Consider the following 27557-nt stretch of genomic DNA (forward strand, 5'->3'; position numbering starts at 1 on the left):
ATCTAATGAATTAAATAGATAGTATCAACTAATAATAGGCTCCAAGTGTCTTGTTTTTGGAAGGAGAACCAGTAAGTCATAAACATTTCTCAAAAGCAGATAGCATAGTGTAAGACTATAAAATCCATCAACAGACAAGTGTTTCCATGATGCTCCTTCTGTTGATACCTGTGCCCTATCACATATTTCACATAACACCTGTGATAACATTACCTGTTTTCCAGTCATATAGAGAAGCTGATTTAAAACTTTGCTTAAGCTGAAGCCAGCGGGTGTTTTGCCATTGATATTGGCATAGACAATGTTTCCACTATTTTCTTTGCCTTCAGAAAAGGCTGAACACGGTCTCCTTTATGATGGTTTAAGGCTATTAGTTTTGAACTAAATGGGATACACCTCCACAGACCTTTAGATGAACATCTCTGGAATAGGAATTATTGGGTCACAACTTGTTGAAAAATCTTATAATGAATTTGTTGACTTGAATTTGGTTATAATATGACAAAGAGCCAGCTAAGCTTAGTAATGCGCGAAAGTATTAAAACAGTGATAGAATTTTGGCATAACCTAAGGAAAGGATTTCCACATCGCAGCTTTATTTTTAAATCATGCGTGTGTAATACACACCGTAGTTTGTGCTACAGTGCACAACTTCTATGTATAGCTGTTCTCTAGTAATTTGGTTACTACTGAAGCCGTAGCAAAGGGGTTTGCGGGATTTTTTTCCCAAGCAGAGGTGGAATGAATTAGGAAGAGCTTAGAACAGCTTGGAGCAGCTCCTTCATTCAGAATTGTATTGGGTTTGTATAATTTTAATCCTTACATTTCAACTTCCATCTTTCCCTCTCTCCCTCCCCAAGTCTTGTGACATTTCATGGTTGAGTTGTTTGGTTTCTTTTTAATTTTTAATAAATGACAAAGTTCATTTTGAAAAAGCGGTATGTTTTTACAGGTATACTCCATCCTCCCAACTCCGTAATCAAGAAGATGCTAAAGAATGGCTACGCTCCCATTCAGCAGGAGGACTTCAGGACACTGCTGGCAATTCTCCATTTTCATCTGGATCCAGCATAACATCACCCTCTGGAACTAGATTTAACTTCTCGCAGCTTGGTGAATAATTATCTCTTTGAATAATCATAGCAATACATTGCATGTCTTGAGAATAGCATATGACACAACCTAATTTCCTTTCAGCAGGTCCAAGTCCCACATTCAACCTCAGGAAGCACTTTCATTGAAATGAGTGTGACTAATTAGCGTTATTATCTCGTATGCCCAAAGGTGGCATACTTGCAATAACTCTTTGAAAATACTTCTCTAGGAGTAATCAGAGGCCTCAGTATAAATTGTGAGCTGTGCAGCAAAGTTATTTGTTAATATCACACGTTGGTGTGTTTAAAGGACTTAAGACGTTGCCTACCTGTTTAGTAATGAATCCAAGTTAGTTAAAAAACAAGCATATTAATTGATATATTTGCCAGCCCTCATCAGTTCAAGTTACGTATTTTTCAGGTGGTTTGTTGGAAAATGGCGTGAAGCTCAGTCTGAAATAATATATAAAACTCAGTCAGAGAAAATACCATTGCTTCACTTAATTACACTGATAAAAGTAAACACTTTTTAAATGAAGGAAACAATAAAAGTTGCTTGACAGGACCCATAAAGCGTTGCAGATTTTAGTTGACCACATCTGCAGTTGAAATAACCTAATTTAAAGTGCTGGTAATGCTCATCTCTGGTGTGCTGATTAAATATCACTTAGTTGTCTTTACAATCTGTTTAGGTATGTAAATCGATCCTGACAGTGTATATTGTCTTTAAGTCAAGTGACTCTTGGAAAGTACTGTGTCAAACAGGTGTTTTCTGCTTCTTTTTGACTTTTGGAATCCCCTCCATCTTTTTTAGAACAATAAAGAAATAATGTGCAAAATAGTTAGGCCCATACGTAGGAATTTCTGGTGTGAATTTCTGGTGCAGTTTTGAGTTGCAGAGGTGACATTTTAGAGCCTTTCTCTGAGTGCGCTGAAAAGAAACAATTAAACAGCTTTAAATAAACCGACACTTAACAGAATTTCAGCTGAATATATAGACAGTGTAATTACATTGCCAACAGCTAACAAACTGTCATTAAAGCACCTTAGTGGTCCAAAAAAAGTGTAGTATTAGGCCCAGAAAGTTAACTCTTTGTGGAGAATATTGAAGATTATTTACTTTAATAAGCTTAAAATGCTATGCAGCCACAAGCAATTAACAAAAGAAAAATATATTCTGTGTTCTTAAGAAAAGAGCTTGGAGATGTTGGAGTCAAGATAGGTCACTGAGTTTAATAGAAAATCTTGATATGAAAGTTGAGCACCTTTAAACTGAATTATTGTGTCTTCTACAATCGCCTGTATCAGTTGATGGTTTATGTAGGAACAGGCAATGACAGCGCACCAAGAGGAACCTGCCAGCTGAACAGCAATTCTGTTGTTCTCTTTCTTTGCCCACAAATCAAATAGTTCTTAATACATAACAGCTATAATTTTAGCACAAAAGTCCTTTAAACAAATGTGAAACTAAATTAGACGTACTCTGAACACTGTCTGGAGAATATTGGCTTATGAGGGCAAATTGGTGGTTTATAATTCTTAGGACCTAACAGTGGAAATAAACAATTAGGAAACTAAAGCTCTTAAAATTTGTGACTTAAATGCGTAGCAAAAAGTCATTTTCTGAGAACTCGAAAGCTTTGGAGGAGATAATTCTTAAGGCCTGTTCTATATACACAAAGTAGTAGTTTAAATTCCTTCAGGTGTTTTAGTCTTTTTTGAGGAAGGACTGTTCCAAATTAAATGAGGATTAATTAGTTCATGCCTACAAGGTGTTAATGAGTTGACTGAGCTTGTCTGCAGAAGCGTAGACATATCATCCAGTGTTTAAAATTACGTTATTTACTTGAGTTTTCTTAGTCACTAGATTGATTTGCATGCCTCTTATTTGAATTCACTGAATTTAGAAAAATAATGAAGCCCGGAGAGGATGACATCAAAAATCTGTGTCTTTTGGCAGTTGCACAAAAATTAGGTGTGAAAATTTGCGGTCGAGCAAATAAATTGGTGTTTATTCTTCGCTTTATAGCAAGCCCAACCACTGCAGCCCAGATGAGCCTGTCAAATCCAACCATGCTCCGGACCCACAGCCTCTCCAACGCAGATGGTCCTTATGACCCCTACAGTGACACGCGCTTCAGGAACAGCTCCATGTCCCTGGACGAGAAGAGCAGAACCATGAGCCGATCCGGCTCCTTCCGCGATGGCTTTGAAGAAGGTCAGTGAACTATGTGGTGGTGCTGGAAACAATTGGAAGACGACATTCTTACATAAACCAAGTATAAATTTGGTGCTTTTCAGTTCTGCATGGGGGTCGTTTCAGAGCAAAGTTCTCTCTGTGTGGAGCTCTCAGTGTTAAATAGAACTTTAATCCTGGTCATTATTGTTCTGATGATGTTCATTCAGTGATCCCTCTGACATAGGAAAGCAAGTGTTTTACCTAGACCGTCACTGCTCAAGAAATTGTTTAAATGCATCCTGTGCTACATTTTTGTGATCTCAGAATGACTCGAGTTCGTGCTTAGAGTTGGCATATTAAAGTGCTTCCATGAACAGGACTATTCGTCTGAATCTGGGCCTCCACACTTGTGTTTCTAGTATAAGTGATTGATACCAGACAGACTGTTGTTTCTATCCCACTTATTATAATTTTTCTAGTATTTAATTTGTATTCAAATCGTCTTTAATGGTTATTTCTGCGAAATGTCCTGAGCTGGTGTCACGGTTTCCACAGAAGAGACCTGAGTAGTTTTCCAAAACATGTAGGCTCTTCTTTTCCATAGAATCACACGATAGTTTTGTTGGGAAGGTCATCTGGTCCAATCCTGCTGCAATGAGCAGGGACATCTTCAGCCAGATCAGTTTGCTCAGAGCCCTTAATTTAATTCCTCTTTATCTTTTCAAATATGTAATCATACCTGATAAAAGAAATGCAAGTCCAGCGAGGGGTAAGCTCTGGGAGGGGGTCATGGGGAGTTCATAGGAAACTCTTTGAGTCTTCAGCCTCCTTCCTGGCAAGGATTGGGAGCTTGGTTGTATATGAAGGGCTAATTCATTGTTGAATTTCCCGATCTAACTCCATTACATTTAATTGTATTTTAGAGGACTATGGCTGAGGGTCTTCATTAGGGGTTGAAAATTATTAGAATAATGCTGTAGGCCTGAAAACAGTGTCCTTGCAGGAATTAACCTTTGTTTGTGCTGTGCCCTCAGAAAGCTAGATGGTCATGAGCTGTCAGAGACTGCCTGATACCAAGCTGAATTCCATGCTGAGATGAACAGTCCTGCTCTTACTAAAGAGTTCCTTAATATAACCTGTGAAGGAATTTCAATCACAGCATCTGTGTTGTATTTAGATGATTTGTTGGAAGAGCTACTGTAGCAAAATTTAGTCAAGTTTTATTGAAGACATTCTTAAAAATTTGTAACCTTAGTCTTTAAGTGTGCTTGAGATTTCAGCAGATCCATGTTGGAGGTTAAACTATCTCTTATAATTCAGAAATTATTGTCCAGGAGAATTTGACCCTGCAGTGGTAATGCTGAGGAAGTCTCTTTCAGATGTTCCTAAATTTTTTGGCACCTAAATGGATAATCACATTTTACTAGATGGGCTTAATGTTTAGGTGCAGTCTTTGTTCAGGTTAAGGATCTTCTGTTACTCCTCTGGCCGTACAGAAGGCAGGTACAGCCTGCTCATTATCTCCTGCTGATCTCTCAGGGAATCACAAGTTATAATTGAACAAGCGCTTCTGAATATGGAGTATGTTGTCCTCTGCTTTCAAATCCATGGATGTAATTCACCTTCACAGAATGAGAGAATAGATCAAAAGTATGAATACATCATTCACCTTTAACCTGAGACAATAGGTCAAAAAGTATTATAGAAATTAGATTTGTTGTTAATAGACATATTAATCTTTTACAGTTATACAGTGTCAATAAAGCATAAATCCAGGTCTTAAATAAAGCTTACCAACCTACTTCTTAATTATTTGAGACTGCAAGACATTTGTTTCATATTAACACCAGCAAGGCCAGGTTTTATTCTTAGAAGCCTTTTCCTTTGGTTCGCATAGTGTGAAGTACAGTCGTGTTCTCTCCTGTGTTAGGGTCAAAATGGTAGTTGGTCTTGCAGTGCCTAAACTCTTCTGATAATGAAGGGTTTCAGGACTAGAGAGGTGGAGCAGGATCAGCCCCCGAACTACCCAGAACTTCAGGGAAAAAATAAATAAATACAATATAAGTGGTCTTTTGTCGATCAAGTTTCCCCTCTTGACCACCATTCTTCCCGCTGACTCCATACGGATACTTCCACCTCCTAAAGAGAAAGGAATCAAATTGATTGTCGTTGGGATATAAATTTGTTCATTCACTTTTGTGCTACTGACTGTAGGGTAGGACCTGTTCTTTCTACTCTTTGGACAGTTGATCACAACTAGACCATTTCTTTTCTAACATTAAAAAATGATACATGCTTGCGTATACGTTTATAGTGCTTTAAAATAATAGCTCCAAAACAATTTGGGTTTGTAGCCTGCGTGCAGATGCACGTTAACTACAAAAAACCAGCAATCACATCAAGAACATAACTGCCTTCAGGCTCCTAATTAAATAGCCTAAAAGTAGCCATCTGCAGATAGTTTAAAAAGAAATTAGGCAAAAATATTAACTCCTTAGTTGTAATTGAAACTAGACATCTCAAATGAAACACACGCTCCAATGATACAATTGTGACGTATTATAAGGCAGGAATATGATTCCCAGAGTTACGTGTGCTTTCACTTACTGCATTTTGAGTCTTCTTTCCTCCTTTTGAAGTCCCAATGTGATCTTAAACAATCCGAGTTAATGCTGACTCAGAAATGCCTGTGTCCCAATCCATTGCAAGATCTGGTTCTTCTCTGGCCGATTGGTACGGTTGTTTTCTTCAGTACATTTCTATTCGAAAAAATTGAATAAAACAATATAGAGAGACAAGCCAGAAAATAATATCGTAATCTCTGGCTTTCCGTCTTAAAAAAAGGTGAACCTAAGGGTAAAATGCAGGTAAGAAGAAAAGCAACAAGGAGATCTTAAGTGCCTAACATCTGTGGTATGAAGAAAGTTAAAACAGTTTAGGAATCTTCAGCTTAGAAAAATAGTGACTGAAGGGAGGGGATAATATATAATTTAGTGCATTGCAAAGATGTTTATCCATTACTTCCCATATCACAGGGGTATGGAGACAGTCAAGGAACTTACTGACTGATTCAGCAGCAGGTCTAAAACAACTGCAAATAGTTATATTTCTAAACACAAGAATTTTGTTACAGGCAAAATGTGTCAGTGGGTTCAGAAGTAGGTAACTAAGTTAACAACGGTCAGTAGGTCACAGCGACTATGAAAAATAATGGTCTGAGTGCAGTTTCCATCTCAGGAATTGCCATCTCTGCTGATTCCCAGAAGACGCAATGGTTGTACCTGGGCAAAAATCACGGGGTGTCTGTCTCCTCCTTGCATCCTTCTCCCTAAACACGGGCTGAGGCTGCAGCCAGAGATGGAGCGCACGATTACACAGACCCTGGCTCTGACTCACACTCGTTATTTTTATGTTCTTAATGCAGTACAGTCCTTAACATCTGCCTATAAAGATCATTTTAATTGAAAATATGATTAACTAGAAAAAGCAAATGGGTGTGAGGGGTTTTTTAGACTTTCTTGTGGGTTTTTTAAATTCTCTTAAATTCCTCCAGAAGCCAACTTAGACTTTGTTTACTTCTCTTTCCAGCCTTGCCTTAGGATATAATGTCAATGGGAAAGCAGAGACCATTCATTATGAATGTAGGAGAATTTCAGTAGGTAACTAGAGCAAAATGGCAGCTTTTCTAAACCTTTTTGTTTTTTTGGCTGGAGGATTTAGATCAAAAAAGTGATTTGATACAATTTAATATGATTTATATGAAGTTACCTGAATGAAAGTTTCAGTTAAATGCGTTTTGTTTCTAAAAATAAAAATAAAGGGAACATAAATATTTGCATGTTTCAGTAGCAGAAAGAGCAGCTTCAGGTAGGCTGTTGTGTTTTTTTAATAGCATAAGCAAAAATAAAATTCTGTATATGTAAATCCTAACTCCAGGGTGATGGTAACAAGCTTGAGAATCACTGTATATGTATTTCTTGTACTGAATGAATATTTAAATGCAAAAACTGTTTGACTTGAATTCTTCTTTCCAGAAAAGGTTTTGTAGCTCCGGTTATTTTTCTATGAGAGAACAAACCTTGCCTTGTTAAAGAAATATAATTGCTTTAAAGAAAGACCAAAACTCCCTGCAGAAATAGGAAATGTTCAGCTCCTCAATGCCCATGATACAGCTCCTCGCAGCCAGAAGAAGGAAGATACAGCTGCATTTCCCCAAAACCCAGTATGATTAAATTGTTAAAAGAGCTTTACCAACCTAGAGTTTATGGATTGTATCACCTGGCCATGTATTCTTCAAACTGTACATTATCGATGCAATAATGTAATGAAGTTTATGGTGGATAATGAAATTTGTGAAAGTATTTCTTCAGTAGGCTGGTCACTGGTAGTGGACGGTCTATGATGATTCCACTGTGTGGTTGCTGTGTTTATATTAATTGTGTTTATTTTCTTTCCTTTAGTGCATGGTTCTTCTCTGTCTTTGGTATCCAGTACGTCATCTATTTATTCAACAGTGAGTATAATGAAATGAACAATTTGTGTTTACTAATCAAAATTATTGAATTGACTGGTCTTACTGTGCTAATCATTTTTGCCATTCAACGATAAGGAAAAAAAAATGCTTTTCTTTTGATTGTGTTCCGAGTGCCAGCTATGAAAGAAACCTTTACATTTATAAAGATATCTGTGGATATTTAGCAGTATCCTCATTAAGCGCAGACATTAATGGCCTAAAAGCAGCTGTTTATTTTTGGAGTCAGTATTTTACAAGTACACTAAATAAGTTTTGCTACAAAGGACCTTGGCAGATCTGAGGAGATTTGAACTTCATTACCTAAAGCACTTCAGACTTTGCTGAATGAAGTCATTCCAGCCTCGTGTTAATGAGTTGCTACTGAAGGAGTTTGAGGAGATTTTTTAATGCACAGATTTTCAACCTCGCATTCTGTTATTTTAATAATTCTAAAGAAGCCATTTGTTAACTATGCCAGTAATATTTTCTCAAAAAGTATGTATTCATTAAGGTTATCTGATCCTAAAATAAGACTTTATTGGAGTTTCAAAATACAGGGTTTTTTTTAAAATGCAGTTTGCATTTGCTTATTTTCTTTTAATAGTCTCAGGAACCATTTGAATATATGCTATGGGAGATCTTTCAAGTTACCTGTGCTGCACTGGAGGGTGTTGTCAGTATCCCAGTTACTCAGATTAAAGGTGGACCATGTATTCCTAGGGTGCTATGACCACGATTTTGAGGGGTTCTTAAAGCACAACCCTTTAAAAAAACAAGCAGTGGATAGTAATTACTGCTGAAACACGTGTTAATTGGACAGGATCTTTAATTTCAAATTGTTGTGCAAGTGCACTGCATCTTCACGCTTATCACACGTCCATGGTTGAAACAAGCATACGTGATACAAGAATATATGGAAGAACTTGCACTTGGCAGATGATGTGTAATTGTCTGAGGAGTCTGTCCAACCAGCATAGTGTTATTTAGTGTTATTTCACATACATGTTTCACTTCTAAGAAGCTGCGTGTGTAACATGGCCTTAAGACCTTGATAATAAATTGAAAATGCCACTTTTCATTGTTGACCTTGCCTCAAGCAAGGTCCTGATGAAGCCAAAATAAAGAAAACCTATTGGAAGGATGGAAAACAGACCTTTTCCTCTGGGCTGCTGTCCATAACCCCAAGAGCCACAAGGAAAGTACTCAGCAGCTGCTCTCTAAGCTCAGTTTTATGTGTTCTTGGGTGTAATTTTCGTGGTGGCTGGTAGTGGACATGTTTACATAAGGATGGTAAAGTGACTTCCTACCATATACATCAGCTAATAACTTGGGTTAGAAACAAGCCCTTCATGTGTTTTCCTCTGTTTTTATTTTATAGCCTGAAGAGAAGTGCCAGTCAGAGGTAAGAGCGCATCATGTTTGACGGGCATCGATGTTCTGTCAAGACACCGCGTTTCGTGTCTTGCTATTTTATTTCTCCGTATCACGGTGCAGTAAAGTGCTCTCTTAAAATATATAGATTCGCAAGCTACGAAGAGAGTTGGATGCATCCCAAGAAAAAGTGTCAGCTCTGACAACTCAGTTGACTGCCAATGTGAGTACAACTCTGAGAACAAACACTAGCAGAGAATACATTTAACGTACCAATTACCACCCCAGTTTTTAATGAGTGACAGAAAGATTTCATGTGTGTAACATTTGTTTCGCATTACCTATGTGTTTAAAAAAATAAGTACATGCATGTGGGACCTTCCCCAAAATAACATCCTCCGTCCTACTGAATTGTCTTATGTCATTCTTTAAATGCTGACTCATAATATTAATTTGGCTTTATACATATGCAAACCATCTTCAGATCTTGTGAAAATTGTCGAAGACAGTGTCTTTATTTATAAATAGTGTCTTGTTTTGTCGTTTGGGTGGGATGAGGTACAGATGACAATTATAATCGGTAGGAATAGAAATTGGTGAAAACGTGGATTGAAATGGATTATACTTTGCCACTGCATAAAGATGTGGACTGATGACATGACAGGTAACAGTGGCATGAGGGGCTCTGAGAACTTATTTATAGAGTGGACATCCCTGATTTTTACCAGTATGAGCAATATTTCTGCTTTTTTCCTCTGAGGAATTTGAATAAGTAATGTAAAACACTTTGGGGAAAAATATATATATTTGGAAGCCAGGAGGTGTCGAAGCGGTGCTGTGCGTGACCCTGAGCAAGTTTATTTATGTGTTCTGTGCTGCAGAAATCTGCAAAACAGAAGCTTGCTAGAAAAATAAGCAGTTCTAGGGTAAATAAGCTACAGATGAATAGTCATTAGATTGTATCATACTAATATCCTAGTTTGTGGCAATGAATAAACATCGGAACGCGTGCTACTGGAGAGGATATTCCTGTCCATCAGCTCTCCCAATGGGGGGAATACCAAACGTGGCACAGTAAAGGCAGCTTCCATCTGACTGGATACCTGAGCTGGTTTGCATCCAGAAGCATCTTTTGTGTGTAAGAAAGGAGCAGAGTCTTGCATACATTTTTATTTTTTAATCATCAGATTGTTAAATAACCCAGCTTGTGTCCATCAGATAACTTGTTGGTTCTGCAACTCATCCAGCTCTGGCTTAGCTTTGTTGCGTTCTTCTTCACTCGGGGTTCCCATTCATCAGACTGTTACTCAACACAGTAGTAGCCAGTGTGCAAGAGCAATGAGTAGCACATGCTGCTCTGTGCCTGCCCCAGCTTCCATTCATTTACTGAGGAATTCAAGTGTGGTCGCTGCTACTGTGTTTGCAGAGAATAGTTCTCAACAGATGCTGCTGCTGTACATTTTTTGTTTGGGGGGCATTTAGGGTTTTTTTTGATCTTTTGTTTGTGGTTTTCTTTTTTATCTCTCAAAAATGTTAGAATAATTTATTATTTTGGTAGTATTCCGTAGTATTCCGCTATGACTGTTCTAGTACTATAGTTTGGTCTCTAGCTGCCTCTTTTCAAGAAAAACATGTTATTTCCATGTAAAAGGTCAGGTTTGTTCCCAAAAATATCAAGACTAATAAATGGTGATTGTTAAGACGCTGCTTTATGGAAGTTTCCTTGACACAAGAGTTTTGGGGGTTTTTTAAATGCTTTTAACTTAGGCAATTTTAATTAATCTCGTTATTGTGGTTCCCCCCACCCCAAATTTTCCTGTATACACACTGAAGATTTGATGCTTCTCAAGCCATCAGGGGCAAGAGTTTTGAAAAGGTTTTGCTCCAGCTATGAAGTGAAGATATCTGTTTTCTGTAGCTGACTGAAAATTTCCAGATAGGAGTAATTAGAAGGTGCCTGATCCAATTTTGAAAGCAGCTTTTTATTAAGGTCAAAGCATTAGCGGTTTGTGTCCCATTATTAATCCATGTAGTCCCGCTTGCCCATGTATTTTTTGCTTTTGCAAAGTATCACTGAGGATTCTTGGATATCACTTCTCTTGTTCCCTGTTCATCCTCCCCAACAGAAACTTTGCAGACTGTGTTTTTAAAACAAATATTTAGGTTTTCAAACATGTGTAGCGTGAGGGTTTAAATTACTTTTTTGCTATTTTCTCACAGTCTCGGCTTTGCTTATTTTCACAGAGGCTGATGGGAATGAGAGATGCACATCTCCGTGTTATTGTAGTGCTCGTGTTTGTTTTCATTGTGAATGTGAGAACAGTTATTTAGGATAAGTCAGCTGTGTACTGCTGATTAATACGTCTGGAATAGCACTGTGAAGGATTTTGCTATTCTGTATATATTTAGGCAAATGTCCTTTTCCGCTTGGAAGGATTTTGCACAATTCTACTTGTTGATGTGTGCATAGAATTATTTTTAATGGAGAAATAAAATATTATTTTGTATGGTTAGTGTAGATTATTATGGCTAATGAGGCAAATATATCTTGACCTATGCCTGTGTCCAGTTATTTGTGTACATACATATGCATGCATATCTATAAAACAGTGGCATGTCATTGGCACTATTTATCAAGTTTCTTTCCATCTTCTCAATCTATTTTTCCTTCCTTTTACTTCTCAGTAGTGTTCAGTTCTTAGCTGATGGCCTTAATATAATCAACAATGAGTTCTCAGTGCTTCATAGGAAAAGAAAAAAGAGTAATTGACCAAGCACCAGGAAGTTTTGGGTGATATTTAGCACATAGACCTTGGTTGCAAGCAAGGTGCACTCCAGTGTTGGAGAAATCATTGAGTCACCTTTTACATGTTAACAGTGGCCCACATAAAAAGTCAAAGATTGATTTCAAAAATGAGCAGCAGGAGATGTTTAGAATCTCTCTGTATTTGGTGATAGGAGGTCTTTACATGTCATTGCTTGCAATAGCTTGGGGACATGGCTGGATAACCAAGGACGTACTTTCAGGTGACAAAGTGTATTCCATGAAGCATCCCTTGAAAGCCACAGTATTTAATCTGTAAGATGGTTCAAAAAAAATTTGATTTTAATATGTCTTTCAGTTTCAGTAAACTGGCAAAATGTGTTTTCCATTTATCATCAAATTTAAGCAGCTTTAAACTGAGAAAAATAAATTAACCAGATCAGTTTGACATGTGGCTCTCCCAAGGACCTTAACTCCTAGGGACCCAGAAGGTGGTTTTATTCTGGATGCAGGATTGCACGTTTTACTGAATAACTGAGAATTTCAAACTGGAAAAAAATCCCACCTTTCTGCTCTGTTACAATACACGTGAAAAAAGTGTTCTGGCTATTGCAGAAGTGGATGTAGCAGCTGAGCAAGAAGCCACCTCCAGAAAATCTCCTACGATGTCCCAGGTCACAGCGTTACTCCTGTGTCTGTTTTCTAAAGCTGTTGGTAGCAGCTGCTGCCAAGCAGGGCAGGGTTTAACTGCATCGTTTCACAGGGCACTGCTCGTGGTAGCTGTAGATGGCATTTTCTAAAATTCTGAAATTGCTCTGTTACCTTTGGCATTTCTAATTTTCCACAATTAAATTGTTCCTGGTAATTTGCAAATATTTTCACAACGTATGCTCTACTCATTTGACCTTTTCTAATCGGTGTTATTTTTTCCGTATCGTTTACACAACAAACAATGCAATGCAGGGGATGGTTCATTTAAATACGTGCAGAACTGTTCATGTTTTGGGGGGAGAAAACAAACTGTTTCTGTATGGTTGAACTTTCAGGCTCACCTGGTGGCAGCATTTGAGCAGAGCCTGGGGAACATGACGATCAGACTGCAGAGCCTGACCATGACAGCGGAACAAAAGGCAAGCTTGAAAAATACATGGGGAACTCTTAACTTCAGTTTCCAACATTGTTGCTTGCGCTCCTTCTGTAGTTGAGGGGGAAAAAAACCACAATTTGCCTTAGTTTCCTCAATTGTGGTGACAGAGCAAAATTTATAAAACCTTTTATAAAATACTGATTTTTCTCACTGGGATGTTGTGGCAACTAGTCAGGTTACTCCAATAAATCGTTGCTTTGGACACAAGTCTTCAATATTGCAGAGTTTTGTAACTAATTTCTTCCCAATGAATCCACATGCATGCGCTTTCAAGAGAAACACCAAAAAGAATCCTTGCAAGAGAGATACGGTTGGATTTTTGGACAGTGTACTTGAATGCACATTATTTTTGTATTACGGAGCATGTACATATTTTTTATCATAATAACAAAGCCATTTTGCAACATATTGAGGCTGGACTTCCCCAGGTATACCAAACACATTTTCGTCTCATTGTACATATATATTCCATAAATTCTCTACTACAAATGCGTAGATTGAAAGGTGGCTCCTTTGGAGCAGTTCGATATCATCTGCATTTTCCAGCGTATCACCACTTTTTTTGCTCTTATTCAAGGACTCAGAGCTGAACGAGTTAAGGAAGACAATTGAACTACTGAAGAAGCAAAATGCTGCTGCCCAGGCTGCCATCAATGGAGTCATCAACACACCTGAGCTCAACTGCAAAGGTGAGAAGCTAACGCCAAGTATAGCAACCGTGGGGTGCCCACGAGACTTTAGTCTGCTTAGTAATAGCTGATGTAACCGTCAGGGATGAGCTTTGTTTCTTGGCCGTGCTCTAGGTGCTTGTTTTGGTATCGTGGGGATTTGAAATTGGATCCGTGTTAATAGTGCGATAAATTCTATAGAAGTAAATGGGTGTGTCGGGTACGTGAGAAGACATTTTAACAAAGCTTTTCCACCTTCTGTGTGAACTCAGGAAATTTATTATAAGCATTTAGTAGTTCACAGAATCATTTTGGTTGGAAGAGTCCATCAAGTCCAACCATAACCTAACTCCAGTACTAAACCATGTCCCTGAGAACCTCATCGTTTAAACCTTTCCAGGGATGATGACTACACCACTTCCCTGGGCAACCTGTTCCAGTGTTTCACAACCCTTTCCATGAAGAAATTGTTCCTGGTATCCAATCCGAATCCAATCTGAATTCACCCGTTTCAGAGCTGTCAGGCGCTTTACTTCCTTTGGCATTTTCAGCAATTCCAAACATAACATCCGAACACAATCCTGTCTGATCTGACTTCTCTCGCTCATGCCCATAATTTACACTTATATCCGATTTCTTACTTCATTTTGACACCTCCTCTGCTGGTACTCAGGACCTGGAGCTACTCAGCCCACAGACCTGCGGATCCGAAGGCAACACTCTTCAGACAGCGTCTCCAGTATCAACAGCGCTACCAGTCACTCCAGCGTGGGCAGCAACATTGAGAGCGATTCGAAGAAAAAGAAGAGGAAGAACTGGGTGAGTGTATTTTAACAGATTGCATGAGTTTTATATAAAATTGTCAGAACACGCACGGTGAAATGGAGCTGCTCAGCTCCTCCTTCCTCCCCTCACGCGACAGGTCAGCACAAGGACTATGCGCGGTTTAAATCCTATGTAAACTCTCTTTTGAAGGCTTAATTGAGTCCTAAGTGATGTATATGCTTGTGTTGACTCTGCCTAGGATTGAATTTTAGCTTAACAGCCAAAAGGCCAGTCTTAAATTAGAAATAGCTGTCAAAGATCAAGTCTGGCTAAAAGTAATATGATGTCCAACCCCTTAGGGAAAACTCAACGTCTGTCATTAAAGTAAAAGAAATCGACAATGAAAGATCATTCTTCCTTTTTTTTCTTTTTGGCTCATAGGTCTTTCTTTTCAGTGAATGTGTTAAGCACTTAAAGAACTCTGTTTTGAACGTTACCCTTGAGTTCTACAACAAAAAGCCACCAATTTTTAAACATTTATTGTGATGGACCTTTATTTTGCAAGATTTTGAAATACTTACCTGTAATTTCCCATTTTTCCTTTTTTGCTCATCATATACTGTGTACAAGGTACCCTGTACTGGAGGAAAGGTACATTATATTAAACTCCATTTTCAATTAGACCATAAGTGCCTTAGTGACCTAGTCTGACTGTAGTTTGGACTAAAGTCCCTAGATCCTTTATCGTAGCCAGTAAAACAATCCACCCCTTCCTTCCCGCTGAATTTAAATCTCCCTGGATCTTTTGGATGTACAGATAAGCCTGTATAGATACAAAACATGGTTTCAGCTGGTAAAAGCTTGATTTATATTTGCACAATATCCTCTCAGAAATGTTTATGAAACTCCTGAACTGTAAGAAACGGCTTCCTGAGCAGGTTCTTGGTTTTATTTCTCTCTTATCCCCGTGGTTTTATTTTGATATCTTGCCAGCTTCTTCATAACAAAAGTATTTCCACTCTGCCCCTTAAATAGCTGGCTGAATGGAAATAATGTCATCTCCGAATCCTTCTTGTGTTGGGTTATACAGTAGCTATAGACTAAGTAAATTGCTGTAACTTTTAAATTGCTAACAACTCTTTTTTGTGAGACAAACCTTTTGTAATCATTAAGCCTTAGTTCAGATAAAACACTTATTAATTTTTTGCTTTAGCTTCTACTCTTTGTTATTGTAACCTGGTAAATATTATCCTACATCAGCCTACAGTTCTCATTCATCTCATTTTAAACAAGGTTAAGGAAAAATGCCATTATTATGAAGAGAAATAAAGTTTTCGTAAAGTAGAAAAAAAACAGGATAGTATTTTGATGTTGTTATTAAAAATGAGTACATCATTGCTGCAAAATGAAGACTGGAAATTAAACCAGTAATTTATTGAGAAAAATACGTACGTTGAGTCTGAATCACATATTGTTTATTTCCAAATACTGAGGAAATCCTCATCCAAGATCTTTTTGTTATAAATGGAAACAATGCAGCCGTCAATTCAGAGCCGAAACACCAGATTTTCAACATTTCTCACTGTAGGAGTCTTTGTCTCGTTTAAAAATAACTTTCAGCTCACATTAAGCCAGCCTGTTCACAACATGTAATTTGCGATAGCGTTAAGTGGTGTTCATAGAATATCCTGAGTTGGAAGGGAGTGACTCGATACAGGGCAATGTCAAAGTTAAACTGTATGTGCAACAGTGTTGCCCAAACACTTCTTGAATGCTAAGTGTTAAGCTGTAACTTTGGGATAACATCAGTTTAATCACATGAATATGTATTCTTTCTGTTTGGAAAATGGCGGTCACATTAACAACGGTTATTTTAGTTGCAGTTAGGTAGATAACATTCAGTCTTCCCACCTGGTTGAAATACCTGTTCCCGCAAGGAAAAACACAGTATTAACGTGGCTGTGAGCCAAAACATTCTGTCCGAGCCAAGGAGAAAATGTAATTAAAGTAGTTAAGAGATCTGGGTCTGGCGTCTCCCACAAGTAGTGCAAAAATGACCTTATGTTGTTTGAAACACCTGGTTCTGGAAAATACAGGGTTCCAGTTTTAAAGTAACTGTTGGTCTTTGTTGATTATTGGTCATGTTTGTCTTAGGAATCCAAAGCTTTCCTTATCACTGGCCTTATCTGTTAAAACATGTCTTTTTTCCTTCCCCCACTTCCTTTTGCTTGCGCTTCCTCCGGCAGGTCAATGAGGTAAGGAAGAACTACTTTAAACTGCGAGATCCAAAGCTAACCCGTCCATTTACATGACTAACCATGTCAGCACCATTAACCTTGGCTGAGCCACGTTACCTTAAAGCTGCAAGTTGCTACAACATCGCTTGTTGCACTGAATGGAATTTGCTGTAAAATAGTTACCTTAAAAATAGGAAGCGTTGATATCCAATCCCATTGACCTTATTAATCTCATAAAATAGTTAAGGAAAAAAAAAAGCTTTTTAATTCATTTTTTACTTGTATTAAAATATGTGAGTATGGCTGTATGGTTTGGAGTATTTGCATGTTAGAGTTTTTACTCTGTGGTTTTTTCTGCCTGCTTTCATTATTAATGATGTGCCTACTGTTGTGGTCTTGTTTTTTCAGTTACGCAGCTCCTTCAAGCAAGCTTTTGGGAAAAAGAAATCTCCCAAGTCAGCATCTTCTCATTCAGATATTGAGGAGATGACTGATTCTTCGTTACCTTCTTCACCAAAGCTACCACACCATAACACCACTGTTTCAACGCCATTGCTGAGAGCTTCCCATTCCAACTCTCTGTAAGTGTTTTATTCAGTTTTTAAATAGAAAATTTAAAAGAATGAGCAAAAATCACACTTTCAACTCCTGCCAGTTTTGAATGTTCCATAGTCTACGGAGATACAGGCAGAGGGCAGAAAATTTGTATGCATGTATTCAGAGAATTTAATATTTAAGCTGACTCCCAACACAGCACCTTTGTGTTAGTGTCCAGGAAGCCAAAAATCATTGCCTTGTTGCTGTAGCACAATTTAATATTTCATCGGGGTGCTCTCTCAGCAGAACGTATTGAGTATGAAGAGTATTTATAACCGGGGTGACCTTGGAGTGCAGAATTGATCGGATCTCTTGCTGTTAATGAAACAATCCAGGCCAAGCCTGGGATTTTGTTTTCTCAGTTGACTAAGGCAGTGCATATTGTGCTAATCTGCCATGATGAGTTCCCAATTAAGTTGATAAATTCAGATGAAAGTGAGAATTTACTGGAAATCAAAGCATGATTTAGTGACAGAGCTGGACTTGGGTAGTAGCAAGCTGTTATGTAGGCTCATCTGTAGGACCAAACCATACCCTTCTGCCTGTGTATGAGAATGAGATGTAGATGCATGCTAAACCCATTTTATGTTCATGGGAAGGTCACAGGCGATCTGAAGTCTTCATTTTCACCACCTGTGAAATAAAGTTTAATAATAGCCATACGGCACTGTTTTGAGTCTGAACTCACATTTAGAATGTGCTTGGAGAACTTTGTAGAACGGATTTTACGTTAATTCTGTCAGTAGTTTCATCACTTGAGTAAGATAAATACCAGACAGTTGTAAGAGGCAGTATTGTGAAACATATTAATTACCAGCCAGCCTTATGACCTCGTAGATGTCATGCAAAGCTTCCAGCCTGATTTCAGAACAAATGCATTGGAGTAAGTACCCAAACGTGAAGTTTTGTCCATCCCTTGTTTTCACAAGAAGAGGTGAAAACAATAGCAATAATTTCCAGCCGTATAATAGCGATGAAATGTTAGTAGCAGAAGATAATCCCCCATGAATTTTTTTAAGCTTCTCCAGTCTCTTGAGCCTCACTCAGTGAGTTTCTGGTGACGGAGGCGAATTGTGCTTCAGAACTCTGAGGCCAGAAAGTTGTCAAATGATGATCCCGTCTGTCATCAGTCAAAACGCTGTGTGCATACGTCTCGTCTTGACATGAAAGCCAAAAGGCTAAACATGAGAAAAGAGTAAATATGGGAACGGAGGCAAGGCTACAGCACAAGTAAAACTTGTGTATTTTGGCCTATTGGCTTTTTGATGGGGAAAACATCTCTCATTAACCTGATTTAGGGAGAGACATTTAAAATTAATCTCTCTTAAAGCATGCAGCTGTGTAGTTGATCTTTATATAGATACACTTATGAATGCGCTGAAATGTTACTCACCCAGATTTTTTTCTTTTTGTGGGAGGAGGGAAGAAAAATGCCACCAAAAATTTTTAAAGCATGAGTGCTTTAAAGCGAGCAGGAATTTATCACGCTTGAATAGGTGTAGAGTTCCAAAGCCCTCCAGAACAGTTCAGGGAAACCCAGCTGTGCACACCTGGTGAGCTTTAAATCTGTCTGTAAACTCATCAATCTCCAACCAACTGCTGTTGCTGCCTGCACCCCCTTAATTTATTTGGAGTTTGGCTTTAGAAGTTTTCCTTTATGGCAACTACCATGAAAGAAAATGAGGAGTATCCAATAGTATTTGATTTCCAGCATTCTGTTCACATGCTGATTTCACTACTCTCTACTGTTTCCATGACCTATTTAATATCAGATGTATGGTATCACTAATTCAGCAGCCCAAAATTGTTGCCTGCCTCCTGCAGAATAAAAGGGTTTTATTCCTCCTTTGCTAATAAATGCTGGGGAAGCACCACCTGAAAAGCAACAAATGGTCTCGTTCAATGTCTGGTTTTCCATCTTCTGCAGTATTTCTGAATGCACTGACAGTGAAGCTGAAACGGTCATGCAGTTACGAAACGAGCTGAGAGATAAGGAGATGAAGTTGACCGATATTCGTCTGGAAGCCCTTAGCTCCGCTCATCAGCTCGACCAGCTTCGGGAGGCGATGAACAGAATGCAGGTAAGAGATAACCACCCCAAATATTGCAGCCTGTGTTGGTGTGTTAAAGGTTGGCCAACCTGCCACACAGTGAAGAGCGGAAAGAAGGTAAATTAGAAGTTTTTGAATGCTTATTAGAAGTCGTGTCTAGTTTTGTGCCAGTGTTAAGCCTTGTACCTTCATTAAAAGTCAGCTTGAACATATAAAGTGTGCTGCCCTCAACTCTGCAGCTGTAACTGTTTCAACCCTAGAAACCTATGGGGGGATAATTTTGTTGACTGTCATCAACCTCTTAAGATGTTCCCTTGCTCTCTGCTTTAAAGTGGCTGCATTTCAGTGATTAGTGAATTCCCACATATTTATGTTTTTCTAAGATACTTTGAAAAGTTTCATGGAAGGGACTTTGCAATAATTAAAATAATTAATTTATTAAAGTAAATTGAAATAATATGAAAATGGCACTTCTGCTAGAGTACTATTTATTCTTCAGTTACTTACGTTGCTCTCTTTTGAGTGTACGTTTTCGCTGTGCCTTCTAACTCCTGGCTTGTCTTTTCAAGAGTGAGATTGAAAAATTAAAAGCAGAAAATGATCGGCTGAAATCCGAAAACCACGGCAGCTGTAGCAGGGCTCAGTCTCAGGTTTCCATTTCATCCTCTCCGAGACATTCAGTGGGTCTCTCTCAACACAGTTTGAACCTCACGGAGTCAACCAGTCTCGGTGAGTTTAATGAGAAGGGCGGTGGGCAGGTTTTGTCCTGCACTTGGGAAGGTTTGGTTTGGTTTGGTTAGCCGTGGAAAAATGAAAGCATGACAATTATTAACAATTGAGGTGTGGAAATATGTCAGGAGCTGGCACAAAGCCTTCTTTTAAAATGTCGTCATAAGTCTGCTACGCCCTGGATTGGAGTTGTCCAATTATGACCTCAGCTGCGAAGAGTCGTGTTTAAAGCCATTTAATGGTGTATATTTTCCAGGGCATATATTATAGGAAGGAAAATACAGAGTAACCGGCTAATAGTTTTCAATGACGTTCATACTGATATTGGGTAGGGAAGTCAGTAAACTGGTTCTTACATTGTTACTTCTGGGCGTGCGAAGCCCAGATGTGTTGTGTTTGACTACAATAGACAAGTTGGTGTAAATCAGAATAGTGTTCGTTGTTATTAAGACACAGCTGCAGAGCGGTTGATGTTTTCTCTTCACAGACATGCTGTTAGATGACACTGGGGATGGGTCTGCACGGAAAGAAGGAGGCAGGCACGTCAAAATAGTTGTCAGCTTTCAGGATGAAATGAAGTGGAAGGAGGTGAGTTGTGCGTCGTCCCCAGCTTTGAAATATAAGTGACTTTGCAATGGGGCAGAGAATTCGAATTGTTTTGGAGGCTTTTATTTGCAAAATATTTTTTACAATTTTCTCTGCAAGATAGTACTTTGGTGTATCACTAGTGATAGCCAAGGTGCTCAGCTCCCTCCTGCTTCCTTAGAACTGCTGGCAGCCAACACCACCAGTTCAGGTTGTCTCATGGATTCAGCCCGCCATTACTTTTTATTTCACAGCTTCTTGTTGGTGCCATCAGCATTGATGGCCACGAACCTTGAAAGTACCACAGGGCTGCTAGACTAGACCATATGTCAGTGATATAGGTGATAACGTTACTATTTAAGCCTTTCAGTAGCATCTCTGAAAATGAGGCCACTCTTCCAACATCAGGGACTAATCTGCACCTTGGGACAACATCTGTTTAAGACTGATGTGTTAAAAGCCGCAAAAAGCTCTTGAGCCTTTCTGTTAAACATCAATAAAATTGTAAATAATAATGAAAGTGATCCAGTGCGTTGACAGAAGATGCACCAAAGTGCTGGAAGCACCAATATTCTGGAAGAACTTAATGGATCCAGACTGGTAGAACTATAGTTTATCATTCTAGTTCAAGTTGTCCCCTCTGGTACAGGTGTCCTGTTTTGAATGACATCTTTCAGATGTTCTCCATTCTCAAGTAATTGAAAGAATCCTAAATACCCTAATACATTTCACGTTGTGTGTGTAATGCATGAGTGGATGTACTATGCAATCTTTACCAAGCACTGACCTTGCTGTCTCACAGTATTAGTACATGTAAAAGCATATTTAAGAAATATTTTTATGTCTTTTGTAAGAGATGGACAACAATCTGGATAATTGGAAATAAAATTGACTCAGCAGATCTTTCCATTGAACGCTAATTTTGCATTAATAAGTTGCAGACCTGTTTAAGCAAATTGACATTAAAACTATATTGCTAGTTCTATCGGACTTCACTGTGCTCACAGTGAAATGATTCCTTACATTTAGTTAGACTTGAAGTCTTACTATAGAAATGAGATTATATAAAACGATATACATACACACATATATAACTATATATACGTATAATCATGTATCATTTCTATAAATCTATTTAGATTTGTATGTCTGTGGCAGCATTTCTAGAAGTAAATAGGATAAACCTTGCAAATGCCTCATATTTGGTTCTGAAGTCATGGAAATATGAACATGCCATGGACTTTTCTGCCTAGAATTTTCCTAAGAGTCTTTCTGTCTTTTTGCAAAATTGTCATCCTCTCAGAGGCTTTTGAGTTGTTGATGGATTGATGAATAAACACCTTCTACCTAACGTCAGTACCAGTCTAAGTATCGTTTAGGTTTGTGACTCCAACAGTGTAGAAAAGAAGGATTTTTGTATAGTGTTCAGAATTCACTAGTGGTAAAGATGTACCATAATTTAAAAAAAAGGGATATATTTATTAACTTAAATTCACATTTCTATGCATCCAGGATTCGAGGCCTCGCACCTTCCTCATAGGCTGCATCGGAGTCAGCGGCAAAACCAAATGGGATGTTCTGGATGGGGTTGTGAGACGTTTGTTTAAGGTTAGTGAGTACAATTTGCTGCATGCTTTAGTTTTCCTGTTAGAGTTCGGTGGTACCAAGCAATGTTTAACTTGCTGTGATTATTACTATTATATCATAGAACAAAGTCACGGAGATCTCGATGCTTCCTAACGTTTTGCATCCCTTTTTCACCCCAGGAATATATAATTCACGTGGATCCCGTCAGCCAGCTGGGTCTGAATTCAGACAGTGTTCTGGGCTACAGCATCGGAGAAATCAAACGCACCAACAGCGCTGAGACACCCGAGTTGTTGCCCTGTGGCTACCTGGTTGGAGAAAACAACACTATTTCAGTGACCGTCAAAGGTAATTACGCTTGACCTGTCTGTTGTACTTCTCACTAATTACAGTTACTACTCCTCCTATTTTCATTTGATGGAGATAGCACTTAGAGGATGCTAAGCCTATAAATTCAGCAATTTTTCAAAGTGAAACGGTAGGAATAATTACACACCGCAGTTTTCTCCACATATCTTGAACTGATGCCTGGAGGTGTCCCGGAGAGGACGTCACACCACAAGGGACATCGTGAAGATGTTTGAGCAGTAAATACCTTCCAAATGAATAAAGCCTCAGAATTATATTACCTCTTTGTAACAACTATAGTTGTTATTTCTTTCTTGCAAAGTAAAAAGGATCTTGATGTCACTTGCTTGCGATTTGCTTCACTGAATGATCCCTCCTCAGGCACCGGTAGAGAGGGATCCCAGAGTTCATCCCAGGGACACCTTAAAATCTGGATTTTTTCAGAATGTATGGTTTTCACAGTTCTCATCAAATTCATTATATCATGCTGATAAGAATTCAGTGCTTATATTTCTCATGTGGTTTCTCATTTGGTTTCTCCAAGAACCATTTTTCTATGAAAGTTGTACTATGAAACGAGATTTGAGGGAAAAAATCCTCAGCCACTGCATTTTAAATGTACATTAGTTTGCTCAAAGTTATACCAGTGAAATCTCGAGCATAGATCTGCATCTGGACGGCAGAGAATTTGAGAGCACTGAGTATTTGAGGGCATTGCCAAACACTCTGCGGCTCGTTTTCCCTATGGCATTTGACTGAGAGTAGTTGGATTTTTTTGAATATTGATGTAAAAAATCGGTTACCTCGGGTAGCAAATCAGTGGGCAGGAAGACAAAATAAGCCATGAATTGTCTCAATTTACTGAGGCTTGATGTGAACCCAGGCTATTCTGCTTACTTAGAAAACATCGTCCAACAGTAGATTCCAACTGAAATATTGCTTAAGGTCTAGGCATATCTGTAAAGCTTAAATCTGATTTTATATTTAACTTGCATTGGCTTGACTAGTGCTTTGAAGGTTCCTATGTGATAACAGTTTTCAATAAAATAGAAATGTATTTAATCAATTCGTGGAAAAACGCATATACCTTTGAGATATAAAGCTGCCTGTACAAATATTTAATATTCCAAGTAGCCATTGAGGTGCAAACATTTCTCTGTGCGATCTGCCAACTTCCCTTTCTGCTGTTTATTTTGAAGCGCTGTGTATTTTCCCTGAGCCAATTCTGCCTAAAGTGACTGCTGACATGGCGTAAATGCTTATCAGCAGGAGTTTTATGTTAGAAGAGATAACTATCAGCATACAGAGGAGGAGTTTAATTACAAGCGTGTGGGAAAGTAGGGGGAGTTGATGATAACTCTTTTCTTCGTCTAGCGATTCAAAAGTAAACAGGTAAATTCCGGATGAACGCGGACCGGACGTGGCCAAACGCTGCAAAATGGATGGTTTGTGTGTGAAAAACGTGGCCTGGAATGATTTACTATGGCAAGTCTCGCAGGGTCTTAGATACACCATAGGGTGCAGCTGAGCTCATTGAAAACTTGGAGAGCTGAAGGAGGATCCAGGCTAAGCCCACAGGTCTTTTCTGCACTTGCTTTATTAATTTCAGCTTCATATGTGCCCCTCTCGATCATGGGGGACACCAGAGTGGGCGAGGGAATTATCTCTGAAGTGAGAAACAGCTTGGTAAGGTCAGATCTAAATATGTTAGGTTTAAGTGTTATTTTGGGGGGTTTCTCCTCCTGTTACTGGGCCCGAGTGCATTCACAAAAGCACATTTTTCAGCCCTCCAGTTTGACTATATAGTTATTTCAACTGATCTTGGTTTATTCAAACTCCACTAACAGGATTGCTTTGCAGCTTTACAACTACTTAGCAAGAAAGGAGAAAACAACCAAACCAACTAACCAAAAAACCCACCAACCAAAAAAACAACCACACTTTTGAAAATGCAGATAATTTGATAAAAAATAGGAATCCCACTAAATAAGATTTATTGTTTCTTGTTGCAGGTATCTGCGAGAACAGTTTGGACGGTCTGGTGTTTGAATCGCTGATCCCAAAACCTATACTGCAGCGTTACGTCTCTCTCCTGATGGAACACAGACGGATTATCTTATCTGGCCCCAGTGGCACTGGTAAAACGTACCTAGCGAACCGTCTCTCCGAATATATGGTCCTTAGAGAGGGCAGGGAGCTGGCCGATGGCATTATTGCAACCTTCAATGTGGACCATAAATCCAGTAAGGTGAGGAAACGGAAATCATCCTTGCACAATTAATGCTACCGTGTTATCAAAGTCACAGATTTCTCCTTTATTAATCCATCAAAAGCTGATTTTCAACTTACCTTTCTTTTTAAAACATTACGTTAATCCTGAAGGGAATAATATTTGAGATTTTCAAAACTGCAGATTTACCTGGTGATGGGCCTGAAATAGCAGGCTTCCAGGTGTATATTTAAACATCTCAAGGTCTCACGATTTTCAAGCGCTTAGGAGCCTGAGAATTGCTGAGGAAATTAAACCGCTGCGTAAAATTCCCAGCAACTTAAGCAGTCCCTATTGCACGGGGATGTTTTTATCCAGAAACCCTCAAATGCATCTCTAGGCTGTCAGGAGGTTCTGCAGCTGCAAGTATCAGCAGTTGTGATCTGCATACGCTGGTTTGGAGCGACTGTTGTCCAGACACATTCCTGCACTTGGTAAAAACATGTCTCTGCTTTTTATGTGCTGCTGGTTTTGCCGTATATACCTCCAGATTAAAAAAAAAGGTATGTTTGATGTCCTTAGGCATATTTTCCTCTGGTGGAAAGGAATGGTTTAAAGTGTGGTCATAGACCACTGGTATAATTTGAGACATGCTAGGGAATACATGATTTAAAGCTGGGGAGAGCATTTCAACCACACCCGGTCACCTGGCAGCAGCCCCACGAGCTCGATCTTCTTTCATGGTGTGACTGAAATTTGGCCTCTGCTGCGGGATGCTTTATTCCGGATTAATTTTGTTGGCGGCATTTCGATAGAAACACAGCGGCAAGAAGGTGTAACAAACCTAGCTGGGTTGCAGAGTTCGCTTTGCTGCACTACGGAGAGTTGAACAAGTTCCCAAAAAGAAAGAAAAATACATTTCTGAGCGCCGAGTGTAAGATTAGGACAGAGTGAATGAAAACACACAGACCCAAACAAGGATATCTTAACCCCACTTGAGGCCGTCATCTCACACGGGATTTCTGATGTAGTCTTAAATCTTCAGCATAACCTACAAAAGATAAAGAAAACCGTATTCTTCTGTTTTCTCATGGACAATGTGTACATTTTAAGACAGCAGGTTCTTTTGCTTTACATCTCATTACGATGCCAGTAGATTATTTATCTTAACTGGATTTTCAAGGAATATGAAGAAAACTCTCTGTATCTTTAATTTTATTTTTTTTCTTAATTTTCTTTGTGTATACTTTACAGGAACTCCGCCAATACCTGTCCAACCTAGCAGACCAGTGTAACAGTGAAAATAACGCCGTGGATATGCCTCTCGTTATCATTTTGGATAATTTGCATCATGTCAGCTCCCTGGGAGAGATCTTTAATGGGCTTCTGAACTGCAAGTACCACAAATGGTAAGGAAGTAATATCAGAACACATTCCGAATTTCAGTACTGCAGTCAGACCACTGCCATTGCAAAATGTGGTCACAAAACCAAACTCTAGATTAAGTTGGTAAAATGGACTGGACAGCCAGGCTGTCCATACTACGGACAGCTCTTTAGAGGTTTTTTTCTTCATAATGTGATGAATTCCTCTGAAATCAGTAATAAAAAGTAGTATAGAGTTTGGATAATTTGCATTCACTTCACCCAGTAGCTCTTAGATACTAAAACCCCAATCTTTGTGAAAGTTCCTGCTTTGAGGTTTCTGTTTTGCTTTCAGAATTTGATGTTCTCAGAAGTCAGATTCTCAGTAGAGAATTTGGTCCTTAGTAACTACAAAAATCTTTTTGACAGAAGAGGTTTGAATAACCCTTTTAAATGTTGACATCTTACTAAGAAGTTGTTTTTCAAAATTTATGATTTGCTGTTTGTTTTTTCTTTTTTGTTTTTTTTTAAATAGTCCATATATTATTGGCACAATGAACCAAGCCACCTCCTCAACACCTAATCTTCAGCTTCACCATAATTTCAGGTACTGTTTATTCATGTTTCTTATTTATGTTTGTGGGCTGGCACAGGAGTAATGGCTACTGAGTCACCTGAAATTGTTCTTATCAGACGAAACAGCAAACCAAGAGAGAAATACCATGTGTTACTTGTTGCTGTCCTAACATGTGCAGATGTGTTATGATGCCGTTATTGAAGTAACTCCGCTTCATAAAACTTTTCCTTTTCAGAGGATTGTTAAGATATTTGATCCTCTAACAAATTGTAAATAAGATTATTGGCAAGGCAGGTACTGAATGAGAAATAAGCTTAAACAATGTGCATTGCAAATTGTTTCATCTAGAGAACTCATCATTACAAAATAATTTTTGCTAAGAAACATATGTGACTGGGAATCATGATAGTAATCTAGAAACAGTAATGAGAAACTTAACCCAGAATAGATGTGTTCAGTAGCTTGAAAGAGAAATAATGGACATTTCTGCTGTTCTGCCATAGATGGGTGCTATGTGCAAACCACACCGAGCCGGTCAAAGGCTTTCTTGGTCGTTTTTTAAGAAGAAAACTAATTGAAACAGAGATCAGTGGCAGGATGAGAAATGCAGAGCTGGTCAAAATTATTGATTGGATTCCCAAGGTCTGGCAGCATCTGAACAAATTCTTGGAGGCTCACAGCTCCTCTGATGTTACTATTGGTAAGTGCTCTGCTCATATGCCTTGGCATATATAAATAAGTGTATTTTATTTCCTTGTATATCAGGTGCATC

At 38.6% G+C, this 27557-nt stretch overlaps 1 protein-coding gene across 10 annotated transcripts in view; it reads left to right on the forward strand.

Annotated features, from left to right (window-relative positions):
* NAV2 (neuron navigator 2) overlaps nucleotides 1-27557 on the forward strand; it is a 368230-nt gene that overhangs the window by 331879 nt on the left and 8794 nt on the right. For all 10 annotated transcript variants that reach the window (XM_065839241.2, XM_065839242.2, XM_071808810.1 and 7 more), the window contains 18 exons: nucleotides 953-1113; nucleotides 3124-3312; nucleotides 7734-7786; nucleotides 9165-9188; nucleotides 9306-9380; nucleotides 12968-13051; nucleotides 13646-13757; nucleotides 14410-14555; nucleotides 17147-17319; nucleotides 19263-19416; nucleotides 19956-20115; nucleotides 20603-20703; nucleotides 22213-22308; nucleotides 22467-22635; nucleotides 24648-24883; nucleotides 26099-26253; nucleotides 26744-26815; nucleotides 27289-27485. In XM_065839241.2, the coding sequence (XP_065695313.1) occupies nucleotides 953-1113; nucleotides 3124-3312; nucleotides 7734-7786; nucleotides 9165-9188; nucleotides 9306-9380; nucleotides 12968-13051; nucleotides 13646-13757; nucleotides 14410-14555; nucleotides 17147-17319; nucleotides 19263-19416; nucleotides 19956-20115; nucleotides 20603-20703; nucleotides 22213-22308; nucleotides 22467-22635; nucleotides 24648-24883; nucleotides 26099-26253; nucleotides 26744-26815; nucleotides 27289-27485 (2357 nt within the window). The remainder of the gene's footprint in view (nucleotides 1-952; nucleotides 1114-3123; nucleotides 3313-7733; nucleotides 7787-9164; nucleotides 9189-9305; nucleotides 9381-12967; nucleotides 13052-13645; nucleotides 13758-14409; nucleotides 14556-17146; nucleotides 17320-19262; nucleotides 19417-19955; nucleotides 20116-20602; nucleotides 20704-22212; nucleotides 22309-22466; nucleotides 22636-24647; nucleotides 24884-26098; nucleotides 26254-26743; nucleotides 26816-27288; nucleotides 27486-27557) is intronic.

Source organism: Patagioenas fasciata, chromosome 5 (assembly GCF_037038585.1).
Source record: "Patagioenas fasciata isolate bPatFas1 chromosome 5, bPatFas1.hap1, whole genome shotgun sequence".
NCBI lineage: Eukaryota > Metazoa > Chordata > Aves > Columbiformes > Columbidae > Patagioenas > Patagioenas fasciata.